Source organism: Salmo trutta, chromosome 23 (genome assembly GCF_901001165.1).
Source record: "Salmo trutta chromosome 23, fSalTru1.1, whole genome shotgun sequence".
Classification (NCBI taxonomy): Eukaryota; Metazoa; Chordata; class Actinopteri; order Salmoniformes; family Salmonidae; genus Salmo; species Salmo trutta.
The window spans coordinates 4,478,968-4,500,823 of NC_042979.1; the positions used below are offsets into that span (position 1 = coordinate 4,478,968).

Genomic DNA, 21,856 nt, shown 5'->3' on the forward strand with positions numbered 1-21,856 from the left:
GTGTTTACATTCAGGCACAGATATGACCTCTGTCACAATACAGGTCTATACCAAGGAGGAGATTAAGGTTTTAATGATTTAATCCCATCCCAAATCAACCCTTAGCTTGCCCATTGTCAGAATCCTACGTGTCGACTACTGGATTTGACAGATTCTTATACTAAATGGAGGTGTGGAATGGTCCCATATCAGAATCAAACACACAACCTCAGTGCTGTTAGTGCCATTATACTTAAACTAACTGACCTTAACCACCATAACGAATACATTATCATCGTCCTTATGGTTTAATGAAGTGGGTTCCCACACGAAGTTAAGACAGACGGTCTTCCTTTAGTGATGTTTCAATCTTTTTGTCTTGCAGCAGCAGGGGAAATTTCACACAGACGTTTCAGACAACGCTTTGTTCTTGTGTCCGAATTGGGTTCACCCTGGGGGTTAGTTTAAATAAAGGCCAATATACAAAAAAATAACTTCCTACATCAAATGAGAACTTGGTAAACTGCAGTTAATGACTAGTTATAGTTAGACAAAGCCCTTAGAAAAAGTAAACCGGAGTCAGACTCAGTGCTCGTGAAAAATATGGCAGAGAGCTTTGTGTGGATAGATATACATTTTATTACACTCCCTCCTCACAGTGAGGATGTCTGGTTCTGTCTGCTGCTGTCTGCGCTCAAAGGTTAATCATCAACTGTTAGGGGTATGGGCTTGCCCTACAGGGCCTACAGTACATCTCCTTTGCTCTTATTGCCCCTAAAACAAGCATTAAGGGAAACTTCGGGGTTTTGCCAATGAGGCCCATTATCTACTTCGCCAGTCAGATGAACTCATGGATACCATTTGTATGTCTCTCTATGCAGTTTGAAGGAAGTTGCTAACTGGCGCTAGAGTAATTGCTAACTAGCGGTAGCATAATGACTGGAAGTCTTCCATAGAAAAGTTTGTGGTCATACGTACATCCTTAAAAACATAGGTGCTGGGCTAATAAAGAATAAGGGCCGCACACTCGAATCTCCCAATTCATCCCTTTATTGACTACGATTCAATCCGAAACGGATCTTCGTCAGGTCAAACAAACAAACTGAGTGCTCACTTCCCAAAATATACACATTTCACCTCGCATGACCATTACGCACATGACACATGGTGGGGTTGGAAACAATTCAATTCCCTTTTGTGCATAAATCATAATTAAATCACAGAAATACATATGGTCAGAAAGAATTATATACATACAAATGGGTTCAAGTTAAAACCTAGGCAACCATAAAAAAAAAGATTGTTGGAATACCTACCTACATGACCATTACGCGCACTAGGCATGGTGGTTGGAATACCTGCCAACATGACCATTACGCGCACTAGGCATAGTGGTTGGAATACCTGCCAACATGACCATTACGCGCACTAGGCATGGTGGTTGGAATACCTGCCAACATGACCATTACGCGCACTAGGCATAGTGGTTGGAATACCTGCCAACATGACCATTACGCGCACTAGGCATGGTGGTTGGAATACCTGCCAACATGACCATTACGCGCACTAGGCATAGTGGTTGGAATACCTGCCAACATGACCATTACGCGCACTAGGCATGGTGGTTGGAATACCTGCCAACATGACCATTACGCGCACTAGGCATAGTGGTTGGAATACCTGCCTACATGACCATTACGCGCACTAGGCATAGTGGTTGGAATACCTGCCTACATGACCATTACGCGCACTAGGCATAGTGGTTGGAATACCTGCCAACATGACCATTACGCGCACTAGGCATAGTGGTTGGAATACCTGCCTACATGACCATTACGCGCACTAGGCATGGTGGTTGGAATACCTGCCTACATGACCATTACGCGCACTAGGCATGGTGCGCGTAAAAAGTTGTTGCGCAGCAACTCACTGCCTTCCTGAAGACAAACAATGTATACGAAACGCTTCAGTCTGGTTTTAGACCCCATCATAGCACTGAGACTGCACTTGTGAAGGTGGTAAATGACCTTTTAATGACGTCAGACCGAGGCTCTGCATCTGTCCTCATGCTCCTAGATCTTAGTGCCGCTTTTGATACCATCGATCACCACATTCTTTTGGAGAGATTGGAAACCCAAATTGGTCTACATGGACAAGTTCTGGCCTGGTTTAGATCTTATCTGTCGGAAAGATATCAGTTTGTCTCTGTGAATGGTTCGTCCTCTGACAAATCAATTGTAAATTTCGGTGTTCCTCAAGGTTCCGTTCTAGGACCACTATTGTTTTCACTATATATTTTACCTCTTGGGGATGTCATTCGAAAACATACTGTTAAATTTCACTGCTATGCGGACGACACACAGCTGTACATTTCAATGAAACATGGTGAAGCCCCAAAATTGCCCTCGCTAGAAGCCTGTGTTTCAGACATAAGGAAGTGGATGGCTGCAAATGTTCTACTTTTAAACTCGGACAAAACAGAGATGCTTGTCCTAGGTCCCAAGAAACAAAGAGATCTTCTGTTGAATCTGACAATTAATCTGGATGGTTGTACAGTCGTCTCAAATAAAACTGTGAAGGACCACGGCGTTACTCTGGACCCTGATCTCTCTTTTGAAGAACATATCAAGACTGCTTCAAGGACAGCTTTTTTCCATTTACGTAACATTGCAAAAATCAGAAACTTCCTGTCCAAAAATGACGCAGAAAAATTAATCCATGCTTTTGTTACTTCTAGGCTCGACTACTGCAATGCTCTACTTTCCGGCTACCCGGATAAAGCACTAAACAAACTTCAGTTAGTGCTAAATACGGCTGCTAGAATCCTGACTAGAACCAAAAAATGTGATCATATTACTCCAGTGCTAGCCTCCCTACACTGGCTTCCTGTTAAGGCAAGGGCTGATTTCAAGGTTTTACTGCTAACCTACAAAGCATTACATGGGCTTGCTCCTACCTATCTTTCTGATTTGGTCCTGCCGTACATACCTACACGTACGCTACGGTCACAAGACGCAGGCCTCCTAATTGTCCCTAGAATTTCTAAGCAAACGGCTGGAGGTAGGGCTTTCTCCTATAGAGCTCCATTTTTATGGAATGGTCTGCCTACCCATGTGAGAGACGCAGACTCAGTCTCAACCTTTAAGTCTTTACTGAAGACTTATCTCTTCAGTAGGTCCTATGATTAAGTATAGTCTGGCCCAGGAGTGTGAAGGTGAACGGAAAGGCTGGAGCAACGAACCGCCCTTGCTGTCTCTGCCTTGTCGGTTCCCCTCTTCCCACTGGGATTCTCTGCCTCTAACCCTTTTACAGGGGCTGAGTCACTGACTTACTGGTGTTCTTCCATGCCGTCCATGGGAGGGGTGCGTCACTTGAGTAGGTTGAGCCACTGACGTGGTCTTCCTGTCTGGGTTGGCGCCCCCCCCTTGGGTTGTGCCGTGGCGGACATCTTTGTGGGCTATACTCGGCCTTGTCTTCGGACGGTAAGTTGGTGGTTGTAGATATCCCTCTAGTGGTGTGGGGGCTGTGCTTTGGCAAAGTGGGTGGGGTTATATCCTGCCTGTTTGGCCCTGTCCGGGGGTATCATCGGATGGGGCCACAGTGTCTTCTGATCCCTCCTGTCTCAGCCTCCAGTATTTATGCTGCAGTAGTTTATGTGTCGGGGGGCTAGGGTCAGTCTGTTACATCTGGAGTATTCTCTTGTCTTATCCGGTGTCCTGTGTGAATGTAAATATGCTCTCTCTAATTCTCTCTTTCTTTCTTTCTCTCGGAGGACCTGAGCCCTAGGACCATGCCTCAGGACTACCTGGCATGATGACTCCTTGCTGTCCCCAGTCCACCTGGCCATGCTGCTGCTCCAGTTTCAACTGTTCTGCCTGCGGCTACGGAACCCTGACCTGTTCACCGGACGTGCTTGTTGCACCCTCGACAATTACTATGATTATTATTATTTGACCATGCTGGTCATTTACGAACATTTTAACATCTTGACCATGTTCTGTTATAATATCCACCCGGCACAGCCAGAAGAGGACTGGCCACCCCTCATAGCCTGGTTCCTCTCTAGGTTTCTTCCTAGGTTTTTGGCCTTTCTCAGGAGTTTTTCCTAGGGAGTTTTTCCCAGCCACCGTGCTTCTTTCACATGCATTGCTTGCCGTTTGGGGTTTTAGGCTGGGTTTCTGTACAGCACTTTGAGATTTCAGCTGATGTACGAAGGGCTATATAAATAAATTTGATTTGATTTGATTTGGTTGGAATACCTGCCTACATGACCATTATGCGCACTAGGCATGGTGGTTGGAATACCTGCCAACATGACCATTACGCGCACTAGGCATAGTGGTTGGAATACCTGCCTACATGACCATTACACGCACTAGGCATGGTGGTTGGAATACCTGCCAACATGACCATTACGCGCACTAGGCATAGTGGTTGGAATACCTGCCAACATGACCATTACGCGCACTAGGCATGGTGGTTGGAATACCTGCCTACATGACCATTACGCGCACTAGGCATGGTGGTTGGAATACCTGCCTACATGACCATTACGCGCACTAGGCATGGTGGTTGGAATACCTGCCTACATGACCATTACGCGCACTAGGCATGGTGGTTGGAATACCTGCCTACATGACCATTACGCGCACTAGGCACGGTGGCTGTAGATATAATTCCAGTTACAGAATCTAATATATGTACAAAATGACCAAGTAGGAGACCTGGAAGGGAGGACAAATGAACGTGACATATTTGTGCAAGAAATGGTCTGATATCAAACTCTTGGTTCAGACCTTTAGGAGACATGGTACACAAACGGTGAATTCAATACAATTCCCTTGTCAATAATAGATCTCCCCCCTCCTAGGAGTCGTAACATGTTCTATATCAATGTATCCCAGGAGAGCTAATGTTGTGACGAGCCGCCATGAAATGCGCAGCCACAGGATTTCTCTCAAATATCCTTATATTACTCCGGTGTTCTGTTATCCTTGTTTCCAGAGCATGTTTCGTTACCTACATAGCATAAACCACAAATACACTTGATCAGGTATATCACATTTTTTGTGGAACACGTAATGATGCCCTTAATCTTAATGGCCTTGCCGGTCATTGCGCTAACGCTAGTTAGCATTGGCTCACAAAACTCCCTCCAACTTCCTTCATACTGGACACAGAGACGAGTACATCTGCCTCTGGGGAAGTAGATAAAGAGCATAATTGTCAAAAATCCCAAAGTAGCTCTTTAATGCTTGTTTTAGGGGCAATAAGAGCAAACATCATGTACTGTAGGTCCTGTAGGGCAGGCGACTGTCCGTGGGTCAGACACTAGACCCGTGTTTGGAGCTCATGTAGGTTCTGATGGAGGCTGGGGGCAGTCTGTGATATCGGCATCTCTAGTTCGCATCGGCTCGCAAAACTAACTCCCAACTTCCTTCATACTGGACACAGAGACATAAAAATGGTATCCACGAGTTCATCAGACTGTGGGGAAGTAGATGAAAGGAAAGCATTGGGAAAATCCCAAAGTTTCCCTTTAAGCTTTATCAAATAATCGTCTTTGGGAACAGAAAAACATTGAGCAGACATTCCCTTTTTCCTATGCATTGTCTCACTCACCGCATGCCATGGCCGCATCGATGCACAGCTCCTCAGCCACATAGTTCCCTGAAGGATAGGTGAGGTCTGGGCTATTGGCCCTGCCCCTGCCCAGGTGGTACAGGTGCACCCTCAGACAGGGAGGGGCTACTACCTGTTTGGGCTCGGAGACATGAAGTGGGTCTAGGACACAGCCGTTCTGATTGGACGAGGGACATACTGGACACTCCATGTCCATGTGTGGCTCAGCGGATACATCCACCTAAAGGGGGAGATTGGAGGAGAAAGAAGAGAGGGAGAGGAGACAGAGTGTAGGAGATGGAAAGAAGAGCGTGAGGAGAGTTAGAGAAGAGGGGAGAGGGGAGGAGACAGCAAGAGCAGAGAGAAATAGGGGGGAAAGAGCAAAAGAAAGTAAGAAAGGGGAAGATGAAAGGGGGCAGAGGGGAGTCAGTTAGCACAGTTGACTCATGTCGTGAGATAGAAACACAGAACTTTAACTGCTCTGCTTAGTTTACAGTTATGCTATAGCAGGGGGGCGGCAGGTAGCCTAGTGGTTAGAGCGTTGGACTAGATGAATTTTTTTTTTTTTCACCTTTATTTAACCAGGTAAGCTAGTTGAGAACAAGTTCTCATTTACAACTGCGACCTGGCCAAGATAAAGCAAAGCAGTGCGACAGAAACAACACAGAGTTACACATGGAATAAACAAGCGTACAGTCACACAATAGAAAAAAAAGAAAGTCTATATACAGTGTGTGCAAATGGCATGAGGTGGTAAGGCAATAAATAGGCCATAGTAGCAAAGTAATTACAATTTAGCAGATTAACACTGGAGTGATATTAGTAACCGAAAGGTTGCAAGATCGAATTCCTGAGCTGACTAGGTAAAAATCTGTTGTTCTGCTCCTGAACAAAGCAGTTAACCCACTGTTCCTAGGCTGTCATTGTAAATACGAATTTGTTCTTAACTGATCTGCATAGTTAAATAAAGGTAAAATAAAACATTTAAAATAAATAGCCTTTTCTGAGATTAGAATAACTAACCAAGCTAACCATACACTTCCAAGTGTGAATGCCTGTCAGGTAGGGCTGGGCGATATGTCCAAAATATATCACATTATTTAAAAAAAAACTAAAATTACAGTAAGACACTACTTTATGTTTTTGAATAATAAAAGTTCTAAATGTAATTTATGAGTAGGCGTGACCCTAGGGTGGCAACACATACATGCCAAGTGATTTCAATGACTTTTTCTCCATTCTGATAGTTTTATACTGTTCAATTCAACTACAACCAAAAATAAAATGTATCAAATTCTGCATTTCCTGCAATAATTTGAGGTCATTTCCACACTTCTAAGTAGGGCTGCACGATAAGGGCAAACAATCAAGGCCTTATTTTTTACCAAATATTGCAATTGCGATTTGATAATTCTTCTAATTCTATAGTTAAAATATGATAGTGTGCACTTCAAATATAGTGTTGTTTGACATGACAACAACTGAACATTCCAGGAGTTATTGTGACCAAAGTGTATATAAGTGTTTCCTAGGGGGCCCTACTATCTTTGGCCACATTGAATATTCTCTTAGCCACTTCATGTAGCGAGCATATTCCTCTGTGATTTAGAAGATACTGATGCACAAACACCATACTGATTTAGGTCTACACTATCAATGGTATTATCAGGCTGTATTGCTAGTTACGTTTGCTCTGATTCAGTACATGTATTAGCTAGCTAGCTAGCTAGCTAAACAATAGCATTAGCGGCTAACACGATTTAGGCCCAACTCCTTAAGAAAAGACAAACAAGCCGATTGCAGATGAAAGAAAAACAAACTAAGTGTAATTATAGAACGCTAGTGGATTGACAGTATCAGTCAAAAGTTTGGACACACCTACTCATTCCAGGGTTTATTTTTTTGGGAGTATTTTCTACATTGTAGAATAATAGTGAAGACATCAAAACTATGAAATAACACATGGAATCATGTAGTAACCAAAAAAAAGTTAAACAAATGAAAATCTATTTTATATTTGAGATTCTTCAAAGTAGCCACCCTTGACTTGATGACAGCTTTGCACACTTTTGACTGGTACTTTATATTAAGAAGCAAAGTGAAAACAGCATCGTTGCATTGACCATGCAGACTGAACGAAAGTGTGTTGTGGTCAAGGAACAACAAATGCACTCCTTCGGTGACAGGGGGCGGGGATAGGTCTTTGTGGAAAGCGGCATGGGTTGGAGAGAAAGATAATTAAAATACCGTTATAAAAGGTAACGTAAAAACCCACACCAGTCCACGCACCAATACCGGTATATCGTAAAATACAGTATACCACCCAGCCCAACGCTCAGGGCTGCAAATCACTGTCTAAACAAGTGCTAGGCCTGCATACTTTTGACATGTGAATCGATAATGGTCAGAGGCTAGAGATCAAAAAGGTCAAAGTTGAGACTCATGTCCAGGGTGAGAGTTGTGCTTACTTCAGCTGTACTATTATATCACTTCTGAAACTGTCTGCAAGCATCAGATTACTATGTCACAAGGCACACTGACCAGGAAAGTGAAATACTAGCCTGTATGAGGAACAAGTCATCACACCAACGTTCCCGGAAAAATGTGCCATGGTATGTTGATGTCAGTGTTATTATATAGACCTTTGACTGACTGTATATCCTAATCAAGCACCCTTTTCATTGTATAGGGTTCTGGTCAAAAGTAGAGCATTATATAGGGAACAGGGGATGCACACTAGATATAAATCCTAGGCCAGTAGATGAATACCATACTGTTGCTGTATAACCAAAATCCCCCAACTAAAATGAATGGATGCTTTGAATTGCACAATCAAGTCGGTTTATTTTAAGTGACAGTAAACCCTCACTTGTTCAAATGAAGGCCATTTGAAACTTGCTTTGTTAACCTGTGTAATGATCATTTGAGTAACTTTTCCTGTATTTGATTTACTGTGATATGGATTAATTTGTAATAAACGTGGTATGTGCATACTGTGTGGAGACGCAATCTAATCTCAGTTAACCCAGAACTAAAATCTTGCGTAATTGGTCAGCTGCTCGTTTACGGTAGGTTCAGGGTCCGTATGTGTTAAGAGAAGTGATAGAACAAGGATCGGAACAGTAACGAAGAGTTCCACCTCTCTTTTCGCAAGTTACGGGCAAGTCAACGTGCCAAATGTCCCCTCACGAAATTCGAGAGATGCGAACACCTGCGAAATCGTGATTTGTACAAAGCTCCAGAACTAATGCTGCTCGTTACCTCCCGCATCCCGTTGTATCCACAAGAGACTAGACGCTGACAGATGGATTCCCTTGGGGGAAAGGAAACGGGTTAACCACGTACAGTGTGTTTATGTACCATATTTAATTAAGGGCGTTTTCACATATGAAATTCATTACCCTGTTTCGGTTTCATGGAGCTTTTGAGAAATCTATAGAATACAGTGCATTTGGAAAGTATTCAGACCCCTTCCCTTTTTACACATTTTGTTACGTTACAGCCTTATTCTAAAATGGATTTTTTTAAATTGCCTCAATCTACACACAACACCCTATAACGACAAAGCGAAAACAGGTTTAGTAATTTATTATAAATAAAAAATAAATACCTTATCTACAGAAGTATCTAGACCCTTTGCTATGAGACTCAAACTTGAGCTCAGGTGCATCCTGTTTCCATTGATCATCCTTGAGATGTTTCTACAACTTGATTGAAGTCCACCTGTTGTCAATTCAATTGATTGGATATGATTTGGAAAGACACTCACACCTGTCTATATAAGGTCCCACAGTAGACAGTGCATGTCAGAGCAAAAACCAAGCCATGAGGTCAAAGGAATTGTCCGTAGAGCTCCAAGACAGGATTCTGTTGAGGCAAAGATCTGGGGAAGGGTACCAAAACATTTCTGCGGCAATGAAGGTCCCCAAGAACACAGTGGCCTCCATCATTCTTAAATGGAAGAAATTTAGAACCAGCAAGACCCTTTCTAGAGCTGGCCGCCCAGCCAAACTGAGTACTCGGGAGAAGGGCCTTAGTCAGGGAGTGACCAAGAACCCAATGGTCACTCTGACAGATTTCCAGAGTACCTCTGTGGAGATGGGAGAACCTTCCAGAAGGACAACCATCTCTGCAGCACTCCACCAATCTGGCCTTTATGGTAGAGGGGCCAGATGGTAGCCAATCAGTAAAAGGCACATGACAGCCCGCTTGGAGTTTGCCAAAAGTAACCTAAAGACTCTCAGACCATGAGAAAGAAGATTCTCTGGTCTGATGAAACCAAGTTTGAACTCTTTGGCCTGAATGCCAAGCTTCACGTCTGGCCGAAACCTGGCACCATCTCTACGGTGAAGCATGGTGGTGGCAGCATCATCCTGTGGGGATTTTTTCAGTGGCAGGGACTGGGAGACTAGTTACGATCGAGGGAAAGATGAACGGAGCAAAGTACAGAGAAATCCTTGATGAAGTCCTGACCGCTCTGGAGCAGGTTCTGACTGGGGCGAAGGTTCACCTTCCAACAGGACAACGACCCTAAGCACACAGCTAAGACAACACAGGAGTGGCTTTGGCTGGGCCACTCAAGGACATTCAGAGACTTGTCCCAGCCAAAGCCCGGACTTGAACGCGATTGAACAACTCTGGAGAGACCTGAAAATAGCTGTGCAGCAATGCTCCCCATCCAACCTGACAGAGCTTGAGAGGATCTGCAGAAAAGAATGGGAGAAACTCCCCAAATACAGGTGTGCCAAGCTTGCAGCGTCATACCCAAGAAGACTCGAGGCTGTTATAGCTGCCAAAAGTGCTTCAACAAAGTACTGAGTAAAGGATCTGAATACTTATGTAAATGTGATTTCATTTTTTTCTACCTTTACTAAAATATCTAAAAACCTGTTTTTGTTTTGTCATTATGGGGTATTGTGTGTAGATTGATGAGGGAAAAAAGAATTGAATCAATTTTAGAATAAGGCTGTAAAGTAAAACATTTGGAAAAAGTCAAGGGGTCTGAATACTTTCCAAATGCATTGTATGACTTATCATCGCTTATGGTTATCAATTGTCGGTAGCAAAACATTACTATAATGGTGTTTTACGTATGAAAAGGGTCATGTGTTATTACGGTATATAACTACAATGTATTACCTACTGTATACTCAGCTCTATTCCCATGTCATAACGAGTAGACCTGTGACAATACAGTATCTGTTGTGAAAAAGGAGGTAACAGGTGAGTAAAAAGTTCCAAATCTTTTTACGGTTGCAGTGACCATTGAGATATTTCACATGATGAAACAAAGTTACAAAAACATAATTTCAGACACACCTCAACAATTACGAGAACCATAATTTACTATAACCATAATAACAGTTTATGAGTGCGGAGATGAGGCAGAGAGTTATTGATCCACCAACTGTATCAGAATAAAAGATACAAGTCTACCGTTTGACATGATTAGACTGTCCCACTGGTTCTGTTACTCATCCTAGATGGAAATCCGGTAGTCATTTCCCAACCCTCAGCTTTGGGCCGACAACTGCTTCCTGGGGCTGTGACTGTAATGGATTTTTGGGTGACTTATGTCAGTCAAATGACCATCAGCTGTCATTTTATTTTCATGACGGTCTTCACACGTAATAGGCGGTTACACGATTATACAATTACTGTGCCTGCCCTACAGCTTCCCTACGAATCAGGGTTGAACCTGAGGTAGGTGGCTGTAGATGTCACCGACTCTGCAAAGCTAAGCAGTATCTACCTACCTGCAGATAATTGTTTGCATTCTACAGTACATGGCATCAAGATGATGATAATGAGCTATTTCTGATCAGATACCATTATGTATGAAATCAATAAAGAATATAAAACAAGAGGTTAAAAAAAACAAGTACACCATAATTAGGCTACATTTTTAGTAGCTAAAACATTCCCTGGCCTTGGTCAGATATTCAGATCTCTCTCATAATGTTTTCCTTATTGACATCTCCGCCCGAGGAAGCCTTACGCCGTAATCTATGGATTTCACATGACTGGGAATACAGCAACATTATCTCTGCGGCCAAAAGGAAAGCCTCTAAAAATGTTGGCCGAAAATATGGGGCCATTAGCCACGCGCACTACCCCAAGCTAACTTTGCCGCCGCTGTTGAACAAAAATCCTATGGGAAGCACTAGAATTAGTGACGTGAGAATAGTCTACACTGTAGCGGACTGCTGAAAAGCACTAGGGTACTGCCATTATGCTAGTACATCACGTTTCATCAGTAATAAATGATGAAAAGTAGTGCAAACCAAAACGTAGGCTAAACAAGGTCCATATTAACCAGCAGTTAAAACAAAACATGATTCAAGCCATCATTGCATCACACAATGGATTACTACTGTGCCTCAGTTCTTCAATGTGTCATTAGGGGAGTCCCTGCAGACCGATAGCAGGAAAAAGGAAGTGAACATAAAAGTAGGTCGACACGTAACGTATAGCTTCGGCCTAACTGTGACTATTTACATAGATTGCTAGATGTGCAACACTTCCTCTATTAGAATTCTTGCGTTTCTCTAGAATTTTCAGCACTCACAGCTCCCATCACGTAGACAGGAGCCCAGGCGGAGCTGAAAATGACAAGGGAAGCAAAAGTAGCTGTGGTCAACTTGCTCGGTCTCACACATTAACAATTGTCATGGGCTAAATTCATTTCTACAGCTGTTTGAACTCCTACAGATGGGAGAAGTTAGCCACATGTGCATCCCAAATGACACCCCATTCCCTTTATAGTGCACTACTTTTTGACCAGAGCACTAAGGAGACTAGGGTCAGGGAGATTGACTTCAAAATTGGATGTCCTGAGGACCACGGGAAATGCCTTCAAAACCGGCCACTAGGTGCAAAAGTGAGCGTTATTACCATCTAGTACTATTGGGTTTGCTAGGATGTTGTGGACAGGGATGATGTCCATAATATATATGCATTAATAGTGGAATGATAGTGTTTCACAGTATTACTTGCCCACCAGTGTTGTGACTGGCTGTGACTCGCCTATTGATTTCTCCCGCCGGAGTGGCATCCGTAGTCAAAGCGGTTCTGACTTTGTGGCTGTGATATCTTGTGGAAATTGCTCTGTTATTTCCTGGTTGCTAAAATTCGACACTGTTCGCTCAATTTAAGTTTGAGAAAACAAGCAATGAATAGTGTACACCATCTAAATCTCTGCAAAATATTTTAAATAAAATAAATGTTATTTACAGCCGTTTGAAGCTGGTGGACCAAACCTGGAAGTAAAAGGCTCAAGCGCGAATCTGCCATGTTAAGAGGAAATGGGATGCGGGGAAGATTTGTTTTGAATGCATTAGGCTAAACTCAAAACATATCTCCCTGTGAAACACTATCATTCCACTATTAATGCAGATATATTATGGACATTTTATGAAATTACAAAAATAAAAAAGCATCCCATGAGGGCTTGAACTAAACTTCGAAATTTTGAGAAATGGAACGATACAGAGAAGCAGGAGCAACCCAGGGTATCAAAAACACTTTGAAATTTGAAGTTTGGAGCAGAGTATGTGAGCGGAGCGATTTGACTGGAGTGGGGAGCGAGATTCCCAAAGGCTGGAGCTTTGGCCTTCTCGCCCACTCCAATAACGCTCCAGTAGCGCTCACTTCACGAGCTCAGGGCATGCTCGGCCCAGCATGAATTTGTGGTCGACTTGTGTACTGCTTTAGCCCCTTGCTTTAGCTACTGCCATGGAGTTCGCCAAATATTTTAATAAAGAAACTGATAACACGGTTTCAAAATCAAGGTGACTTACAAAGATGAGGACCAAGAGCAAGAGGGAATGCCTGGATGTAGTGTCCACAACTAAAGAATCATTTTGGAATCTGAAAAGACACATATCCCAAAAGCATGATGGTGTAGGATACTTACTACAAGCTAAAAGAAAGCAACAGGTGGGTAGCTAATTAAGTGTCATTGTAGCAAAGTATTAATAAACCAAAATTCTGATCTTACAGAAGTTTCCTTCATTTTTGTTAAATTATCTATACAATAGGCCATAATTGATTTTGGACAAATAGATCTGGCATATTCCAACTTTCGAGGAGCTTTCAGTTTTAAAATTGGGTTATTTTGCCTAAAAACCTTTAAGCCTACCAAAATAACCCTCTTAGGACTCACTTCCCCCATCTGAGATATCTACTGCAGCCCTCATCCTCCACATACAACACCCGTTCTGCCAGTCACATGCTGTTAAAGGTCCCCAAAGTGCACACATCTTTGGGTCGTTCATATTTTCAGTTTGTTGCAGCTAGCGACTGGAATGAGCTGCAACAGTCAAACTGGACAGTTTTATCTCAATCTCTTCATTCAAAGACTCAATCATGGACACTCTTACTGACAGTTGTGGCTGCTTTGCGTGATGTATTGTTCCTACCTTCTTGCCCTTTGTGCTGTTGTCTGTGCCCAATAATGTTTGTACCTGTTTTGTGCTGCTACAATGTTGTGGTGCCACCATGTTGTTATGTTGTGTTGCTACCATGCTGTGTTGTCATGTGTTGCTGACTTGCTATGTTGTCGTCTTAGGTCTCTCTTTATGTAGTGTTGTCTCTTGTCGTGATGTGTCCAATATTTTTGATTAGATTTTTAATCCCAGCCCGTCCCCACAGGAGGCCTTTTGGTAGGCCGTCAATGTAAATAAGAATTTGTTCATAATTTAAGTAGGCAAGTCAGTTAAATAAATACAAAAACAATAAGCAGAGAGAGGATATTCTCCACTGCTGGCCTGCTCTCCAGGGACAATAGCATGAGCAGATTCTGGCCAAACTTGTGTCTCTAAAAATTATTTGAAAGGCACTGTAGACTGACCCAAATAAAAAAAGTATTTTTTTTAAAGTAAGCCACAGCCTATATGTGCAATTTATAGACCATAATGATTCAATACAACAAAATGTTGTATAATAAATGCTGAGCGCCTAATGTACCTGACTCCTTACCAGCCTAGTCCGTCACACCCGCAAATGCTTCACAATGTATTTCTTTGTAGGCTATAGCCTTGAAATAATATTGCCTAAATAATTCATTTTGGTTCCTTCTTAGGCTTCCTGTCTAGCTACAGAAATATTTAGAATGTTTACAGTGCATTCGGAAAGTATTCAGACCCCTTGACTTTTTCAAACTTGTGACATTATAGCCTTACTCTAAAATGTATTCAAATGTTTATTTTCCCCTCAATCTACACACAATACCCCATAATGATGAAGCAAAAACATTAAATAACTTTTTTTTAAATTATATGACATTTACATACAGTACCAGTCAAAAGTTAGGACACACCTACTCTTAAGGTTTTTTTCTTTATTTTTACTATTTTCTACATTGTAGAATAACAGTGAAGCCATCAAAACTATAAAATAACATAAGGAATCATGTAGTAAACAAAAAAAAGTACAAATATATTTTAGATTCTTCAAAGTAGCCTCCCTTTGCCTTGACAGCTTTGCACCCTCTTGGCATTCTCTCAACCAGCTTCATGAGTTTGTCATCTGGAATGCATTTCAATTAACAGGTGTGACTTGTTAAAAGTTCATTTGTGGAATTTCTTTCCTTAATGCATTTGAACCCATCAATCAATCAGTTGTGTTGTGACAAGGTAGGGGTGGTATACAGAAGATAGCCCTATTTGGTAAAAGAACAAGTCCATATTATGGCAAGAATAGCTCAAATAAACAAAGAGAAACAACAGTCCATCATTGATGTAAGACATGAAGGTCAATCAATATGGAAAATTTCAAGAACTTTGAAAGTTTCTTCAAGTGCAATTGCAAAAATCATCAAGCACTATGATGAAACTGACTCTCATGAGGAGCACCACAGGAAAAGAAGACCCAGAGTTACCTCTGCTGCTGAGGATAAGTTCATTAGAATTACCAGCCTTAGAAATTGCAGCCCAAATAAATTCTTCAGAGTTCAAGTAACAGACATCGTAAAATCAATTGTTCGGAGGAGACTGCGTGAATCAGGCATTCATGGCCGAATTGTTGCAAAGAAACCACTATTAAAGGACATCAATAATAAATTAGAGACTTGCTTGGGCCAAGAAACACGAGCAATGGACATTAGGTCGGTGGAAATCTGACCTTTGGTCTGATGAGTCCAAATTTGAGATTTTTGGTTCCAACCGCCGTGTCTTAGTGAGACACAGAGTAAGTGAACAGATTTACTCCGCATGTGTGGTTCCCACCGTGAAGCATGGAGGTGGTAGTGTTTTGCTGGTGACACTGATTTATTTAGAATTAAAGGCACACTTAACCAGCATGGCTACCACAGCATCTTGCAGTGATACACCCTCCCATCTGGTTTGCGCTTAGTGGGACTTGAGGGGAAAATTATGTATTCACCTTATTTGCTGGATATGTAACAATTATTTACTTAACAAAGAGTAAGATATTTCGGTCCTGCTAATGCTGAGTTTTATGGTGTCCACTCTAGCTTCCTGCAGCTAGTCTGGGTGTCGTGGACAGGTTTTACTAGAGATAGCTGGAGCTGACAATTGATTGACCTGGTGATAAAACCTACAGATGGCATTCCAGTGACAGAATGTGGGGTGATTGTAACTGGGATACAGAGGAGTAGAACTTCATTGTCTCATATTCCTGGCATCTGGGGAACTAAGTAAAACACCATCCTACGTAGATAACCAAGGTGGCTTATGGGAAGGTTAGAAATGACTAAGCAATCTTGGTATGAGCAATATAAAAACTGTGCATTGTCTGTAAAGGCTAGGCTCTCAGCCTAACAGTCAGAACAAGACTGTTGGGCTGACGGTCTCATTATTGCAATAATTAATCGATATTAAATAAAGATGATTGTTTGAAGAACTGACCAAGTCTCTCTCAGTACTGAATTTCCATGAAAGATTATCAATTGTTTTTCAACAGGACAATGACCCAAAGCACCTCCAGGGTGTGTAAGAAGGAAAGTGATGGAGTGCTGCATCAGATGACCTGGCCTCCACAATGACCCGACCTCAACCCAATTGAGTTGGACCGCAGAATGAAGGAAAAGCAGCCAACAAGTGCTCAGCATGTGGAAACTCCTTCAAGACTGTTGGAAAAGCATTCCAGGCGAAGCTGGTTGAGAGAATGCCAAGAGTGTACAAAGCTGTCATCAAGGAAACGGGTGGCTACTTTGAAGAAATCTAAAATGCATTTTAATTTAACACTTTTTTTGGTTACTACATGATTCCATGTGTGTTATTTCATAGTTTTGATGTCTCACTATTATTCTACAATGTAAATTTAAAAAAAAAATAAAGTAACACCCTTGAATGAGTAAGTGTGTCCAAACTTTTGACTGGTACTGTAAGTACTCAGGCTCTTTACTCAGTACTTTGTTGAAGAACCTTTGGCAGCAATTACAGCCTTGAGTCTTCTTGGTGACGCTACAAGCTTGGCACACCTGTATTTGGGGAGTTTCTACCATTCTTCTCTGCAGATTCTCCCAAGCTCTTTCAGGTTGGATGGGGAGCTCTGGCTGGGCCACTCAAGGACATTCAGAGACTTGTCCCGAAGCCACTCCTGCATTGTCTTGGTTGTGTGCTTAGGGTCATTATCCTGTTGGAAGGTAAACCTTGGCCCCAGTTTGAGGTCCTGAGCAGGTTTTCATCAAGGATTTCTCTGTACTTTGCTCCGTTCATCATTCCCTCGATCCTAACTAGTCTCCCATCCCTGCCACTGAAAAATATCCCCACAGCATGATGCTACCACCACCATGCTTCACCGTAGGGATGTTGCCAGGTTTCCTCCAGATGTGACACTTGGCATTCAGGCCAAAGAGTTCAATCTTGGTTTCATCAGACCAGAGAATCTTGTTTCTCATGGTCTGAGAGTCCTTTAGGTACCTTTTGGCAAACTCCAAGCATGCTGTTTTTACATAAGAGTGGCTCCCGTCTGGCCACTCTACCATAAAGGTCTGATTGGTGGAGTGCTGCAGAGATGATTGTCCTTCTGGAAGATTCTCCCATCTCCGTGAGGAACTCTGGAGCTCTGTCAGAGTGACCGTAGGGTTCTTTATCAACTCCCTGACCAAAGCCCTTCTCCCCCGATCGCTCAGTTTGGCCGAGCGGCCAGCTCTAGTTAGAGTCTTGGTGGTTCTAAATTTCTTACATTTAAGAATGATGGAGGACACCGGGTTCTTGGGACCTTCAACCCTGCAGGATTTGTTTGGTACCCTTCCCCAGATCTGTGCCTCGAAAACAATCCTGTCTTGGAGCTCTACGGACAATTCCTTCGACCACATGGCTTGTTTTTTTCTCTGACATGCACTGTGGGACCTTATATAGACAGGTGTGCACCTTCCCAAATCATGTCCAATCAATTGAATTTACCTCAGGTGGACTCCAATCAAGTTGTAGAAACATTTCAAGGATGATAAATGGAAACAGGATGCACCTGAGCTCAATTTCAAGTGCCATAGCAAAGGGTCTGAATACTATTTTTGTTTTTTTATTTCTAATAAATTAGCTACATTTTGCTTTGTCATTATGGGGTAGTGTGTAGATTGAGGGGTAAAAATATTTGAATACATTTTAGAATAAGGCTGTAACGAAACAAAATGTGTTAAATGTCAAGGAGTCTGAATACTTTCTGAATGCACCGTATATGCTGTTTAATATGACATGTAGCCTCATGTTTATTAAAATACTTTTCATTCAAATCATATGGTTTGGTTTCAATACTTCAAAACCAAATGGTAGGTCCCGGTTGTCAAAAAAATAGATGTTGGTTAAATTGTGATTTTAATGAACGGAGCAAATTTGGAGCTGAAGTCCCCCCCCCCCCGTGAGCGCAAAGTGGTTGGAAAGGAAGTGGAGCTCTGGAGTGGTGCATAAGCACTGCTCCATGAGCGATGAGCAAGATTACCAACAGCTCAAATCCACTCACATACTCTGGTTTGTAGAAAAGTGGATAATCATTTCGTTCTGCAATGAGACAGAGCTTGTTGATAGGGTGCCATTTGGGACACAGCCAGACTCGTTCCATGCTGATATCAATAAGCAGAGCTCAGTATTCTTTCAGCGCTCTCTGTTTTTGGTGAAACTCTAAAAACACGCAGGGCTGGGGCACTCCCTAACAATCCCCTAAACCCTGCTCAGCCACCCCTCTAACTCTCTAGATTACACAGACACCCTCACTGGCGCAACCACACACAACTACATACATACCCCTGGTTTGTCCATGGTGTTACCGTCTTATCAGGGCTTTGGGAGAAGCTGGGGCGAACCACTATCACTGCAGCCAGACTGTATCCTGCAGACTGTGTACTGTCCACTCTGCCTTAATGTCACAAGGCTTGCTCCATCTACTCTACTGGGTCTGCAACTCCTAAAAACACTCCTGACCTCTCACTGACAATGTCAAAAGGGACATCATGCAGCTAGCATGAGGCATATTCACACTAGAGTTCTACAACAGTTCTACCAATGGTCAGTGGAATTCATGAGGAGGATGTCTAAGTCGCAAAACCTTGCGTAAAGCTACTGTGAGGATGCTGCTTACCCAACATTACATTTTTTGTGAACTCAGTGCAGTTCGCTTACATTTTTGTGCAGTGTGAACATTCCAAAGGAACTCAGACCCCTCAAAAGAGCCCCCCCAAGGGAACCCTCGTGAGGTGGTGCGAGTTCGATTCGCTTGAAGTCTGTGGTCCGGTTCCCTTTTTTAAGGGCAATACAAATTCAACAGCATCAAAGAAAGTGGGAGAATATAAGCAAGGGGGGTGTTGGGAAACTCCTTCGGCATATTTTTTTGACTAAGTCGTCTAGAGTTCTATTGAACAATATCAATTAAAGCAGATAAATGTTCCAAATGCCATGGAATGTAAGCTAACAATGTTTTGTCCTTATTTTTGTATTAGGCTATGGCATTGCTGACAACTGTCTTGTCCAAATGTGTTGTTCATCTGTCTGTCTGAGTATTGTTACGTATATTTTCCTCAGTACTTATGGTTGCCTTGTCCTGTCAAAAAAAAAAAACATGTTTTAAAGATTTGAGTCAAGGGCATTGTGAATACAAAGAGAAGAGTTATACTGCTTATTTTTACCACAGAATTATTTTTAAAGAAGACTATCTGAAAACACCCTTCGGGGCTTTCACACCAAATTATTTTTTGGAGCGTTTTTTCCAAACTCTGGTGCGTTTACCCCCTTAGTTTGGTTCATTTGGAATGGTGTGAACACAATCCACACTCGGGAGGGCACTGAACAACGCACCTTGGTTAGCTCAAACAAGGATGGTCTCGGCCCGATTGAATTCGTCCTGCGGTGTGGTACGCGCAGTATTATTGTTTGACCTTTCTGTGAGTATAGAGGCGATTAGGAGCACATGCTATGCAGATTAGGGGAGACGGGGGCTATACATGGGATATAGGCTACTGAATAGTAGGGATGTAACGGTACACATTTGTTCTAAATATTGTTTACCCAACTTTTTAAGAGAGCCGGTAGGTATATGGTTCCATTCAGGCACCAAGGTAATGTTAGTTTTATATTTGATATTTTTTTCTCGTCATTATCTATTGAACCAAGCATGCCATGACAATGAAAATGTTATATTCTGAATCAAATGAGGATGGAGAACAATCCACATCCAATATGACACTAACTTTACCGTTGTACCTGTCGACTCTCTAAAAAGTTAGGTAAACAATACTCTGGATATTATGCTCAGCCTTTAAATATATATATATATTTCCCCTAACAACAATAAACGTCGCTGATTGATGTCCTGCTGTGTTGTTTTTTATGATATGGTAGCTAGATGCGTTTTATTTCTACTAAATGTCCTGGGAAATCACGGTATTTAACAAACGTTAAAGTAACGTTTTAGGAGAGAGTGGTCTGCGAGCAGGCAGCAGTCAAGCAGGCTGCCCGCAGCAGCTCGACATTATTTGATAGCCTTGTGATGGATTTTAGTCCAGTTTCAGAAACGGCAATCCTTTCCAGACAAGTAAAATGTCCGTTCATATCACCGGAGGTTTCGAGTCAGCGATTTAAAAACCGTAGTGTAGCCTACCCTAACAGGCAAACAAACATTCCGTAGCCGGGACAACATTCCATGCCATCTGAAAAACGTAATCGATACAGGCTACCGGTAGCCTACTGTAATTTCATTAGGCAAAAAAAGACTAACGTTACCCCGTGTTAGTAAAACGGGGCGGCAGGTAGCCTAGTGGTTAGAGCGTTGGGCCAGTAACCGCAAGGTTTCTGGGTCGAATCCCCGAGCTCCTGAACAAGGCAGGTAACCCAGGTTAACCCACTGGGACCCACTAGGCCGTCATTGTAAATAAGAATTTGTTCTTAACTGACTAATAAAAATACAAATACACATCTGTGCCAGCATATTCTACACCCACAGGCAGAGACAGAGCGCGAGGCGTGCACATATATTTTGGTTGTCTGCATCTTGAATTTGAACTATTTTGAAGTTAGTGTGGTTTTAGTCTAACGGAAAATAGCAAGATGGCTATTTTGACAGCATAAAGTAACTTACCTGGACGTTGTCCGTTCTGAATGTTGTAGCTACCGGGAAGTAAATTTTTCCGAATGACAGTTATGACTGTTGCAGAAGTCAAAACCATTAACCGCGTGCTTCCCCATTAATTTCGTCTCCTTCGTGAAAGGTTCTTGTTCCAATTCATTCTGGGTGCGAGGTAACTTCTTGTAGAACGCTAGTTTGACATTTGACAGCAATCTAAATATATTTCTAACAAACTTTTTATCTTGCACGAGGTTTTCACTCTATAGCTGATAAATTAGTACGCGAACGTTGACATATATATTTTAGTATATTACTCATGGCTGGACCGTGACAAAACCAAGCAAAGTACAAATTCCAAAGATTCCATTCCTTTACAAGCGCTGGAGTGTGTGTCGTTGGGGGGACTTCTTCTATTATTATGTAATGGCAGTCCTCAAACAAACGTTAAAGGTGCATGCCGCCACCTACTGTACTGGAGTGTGTGGTCAATCGCGGTTTACAACATTAGCTCCACATTTTTAAATGCCCCTTCAGAGAAAATGTTAAAAACAGTCGATCTTAATTTCTGTCTGTATCCACTTTGAAAGTGCTGAACGAATAGGCCTACCTCGTTGCAGCTCGTTTGCTTGCACTTGCTTATACTTAGATAATGATATGAGAACAAACATTATGAATTTACTGAACATAAATGTAATAATGTTTGTGTATGGTTCAAAAGTCAAACCTCATGTTG

At 42.2% G+C, this 21,856-nt stretch overlaps 1 protein-coding gene and 1 long non-coding RNA gene across 4 annotated transcripts in view; both read right to left on the reverse strand.

Annotated features, from left to right (window-relative positions):
- The window catches only part of LOC115159121 (tyrosine-protein kinase JAK2), an 87,075-nt gene extending 65,547 nt beyond the window's left edge, over window positions 1–21,528 (reverse strand). For 2 of the 3 annotated variants that reach the window (XM_029708558.1, XM_029708556.1), the window contains exons 1-2: window positions 21,136–21,528; window positions 5,602–5,842 (exon numbers count right to left, since the gene is read on the reverse strand). In XM_029708558.1, coding sequence (XP_029564418.1) covers window positions 5,602–5,818 — 217 coding nt within the window. In that variant the 5' untranslated portion in view covers window positions 5,819–5,842; window positions 21,136–21,528. Of the gene's footprint in view, window positions 1–5,601; window positions 5,918–21,135 lie in introns of those variants that run through there. The other variant, XM_029708557.1, reaches the window with a different exon arrangement.
- LOC115159124 (uncharacterized) lies at window positions 351–4,732 on the reverse strand. The gene is made up of 2 exons (XR_003868848.1): window positions 4,285–4,732; window positions 351–1,843 (listed from the first exon to the last, which is right to left on the reverse strand). It is a non-coding gene; the product is annotated as an uncharacterized LOC115159124 (long non-coding RNA).
- Window positions 21,529–21,856: the final 328 nt, after the last annotated feature.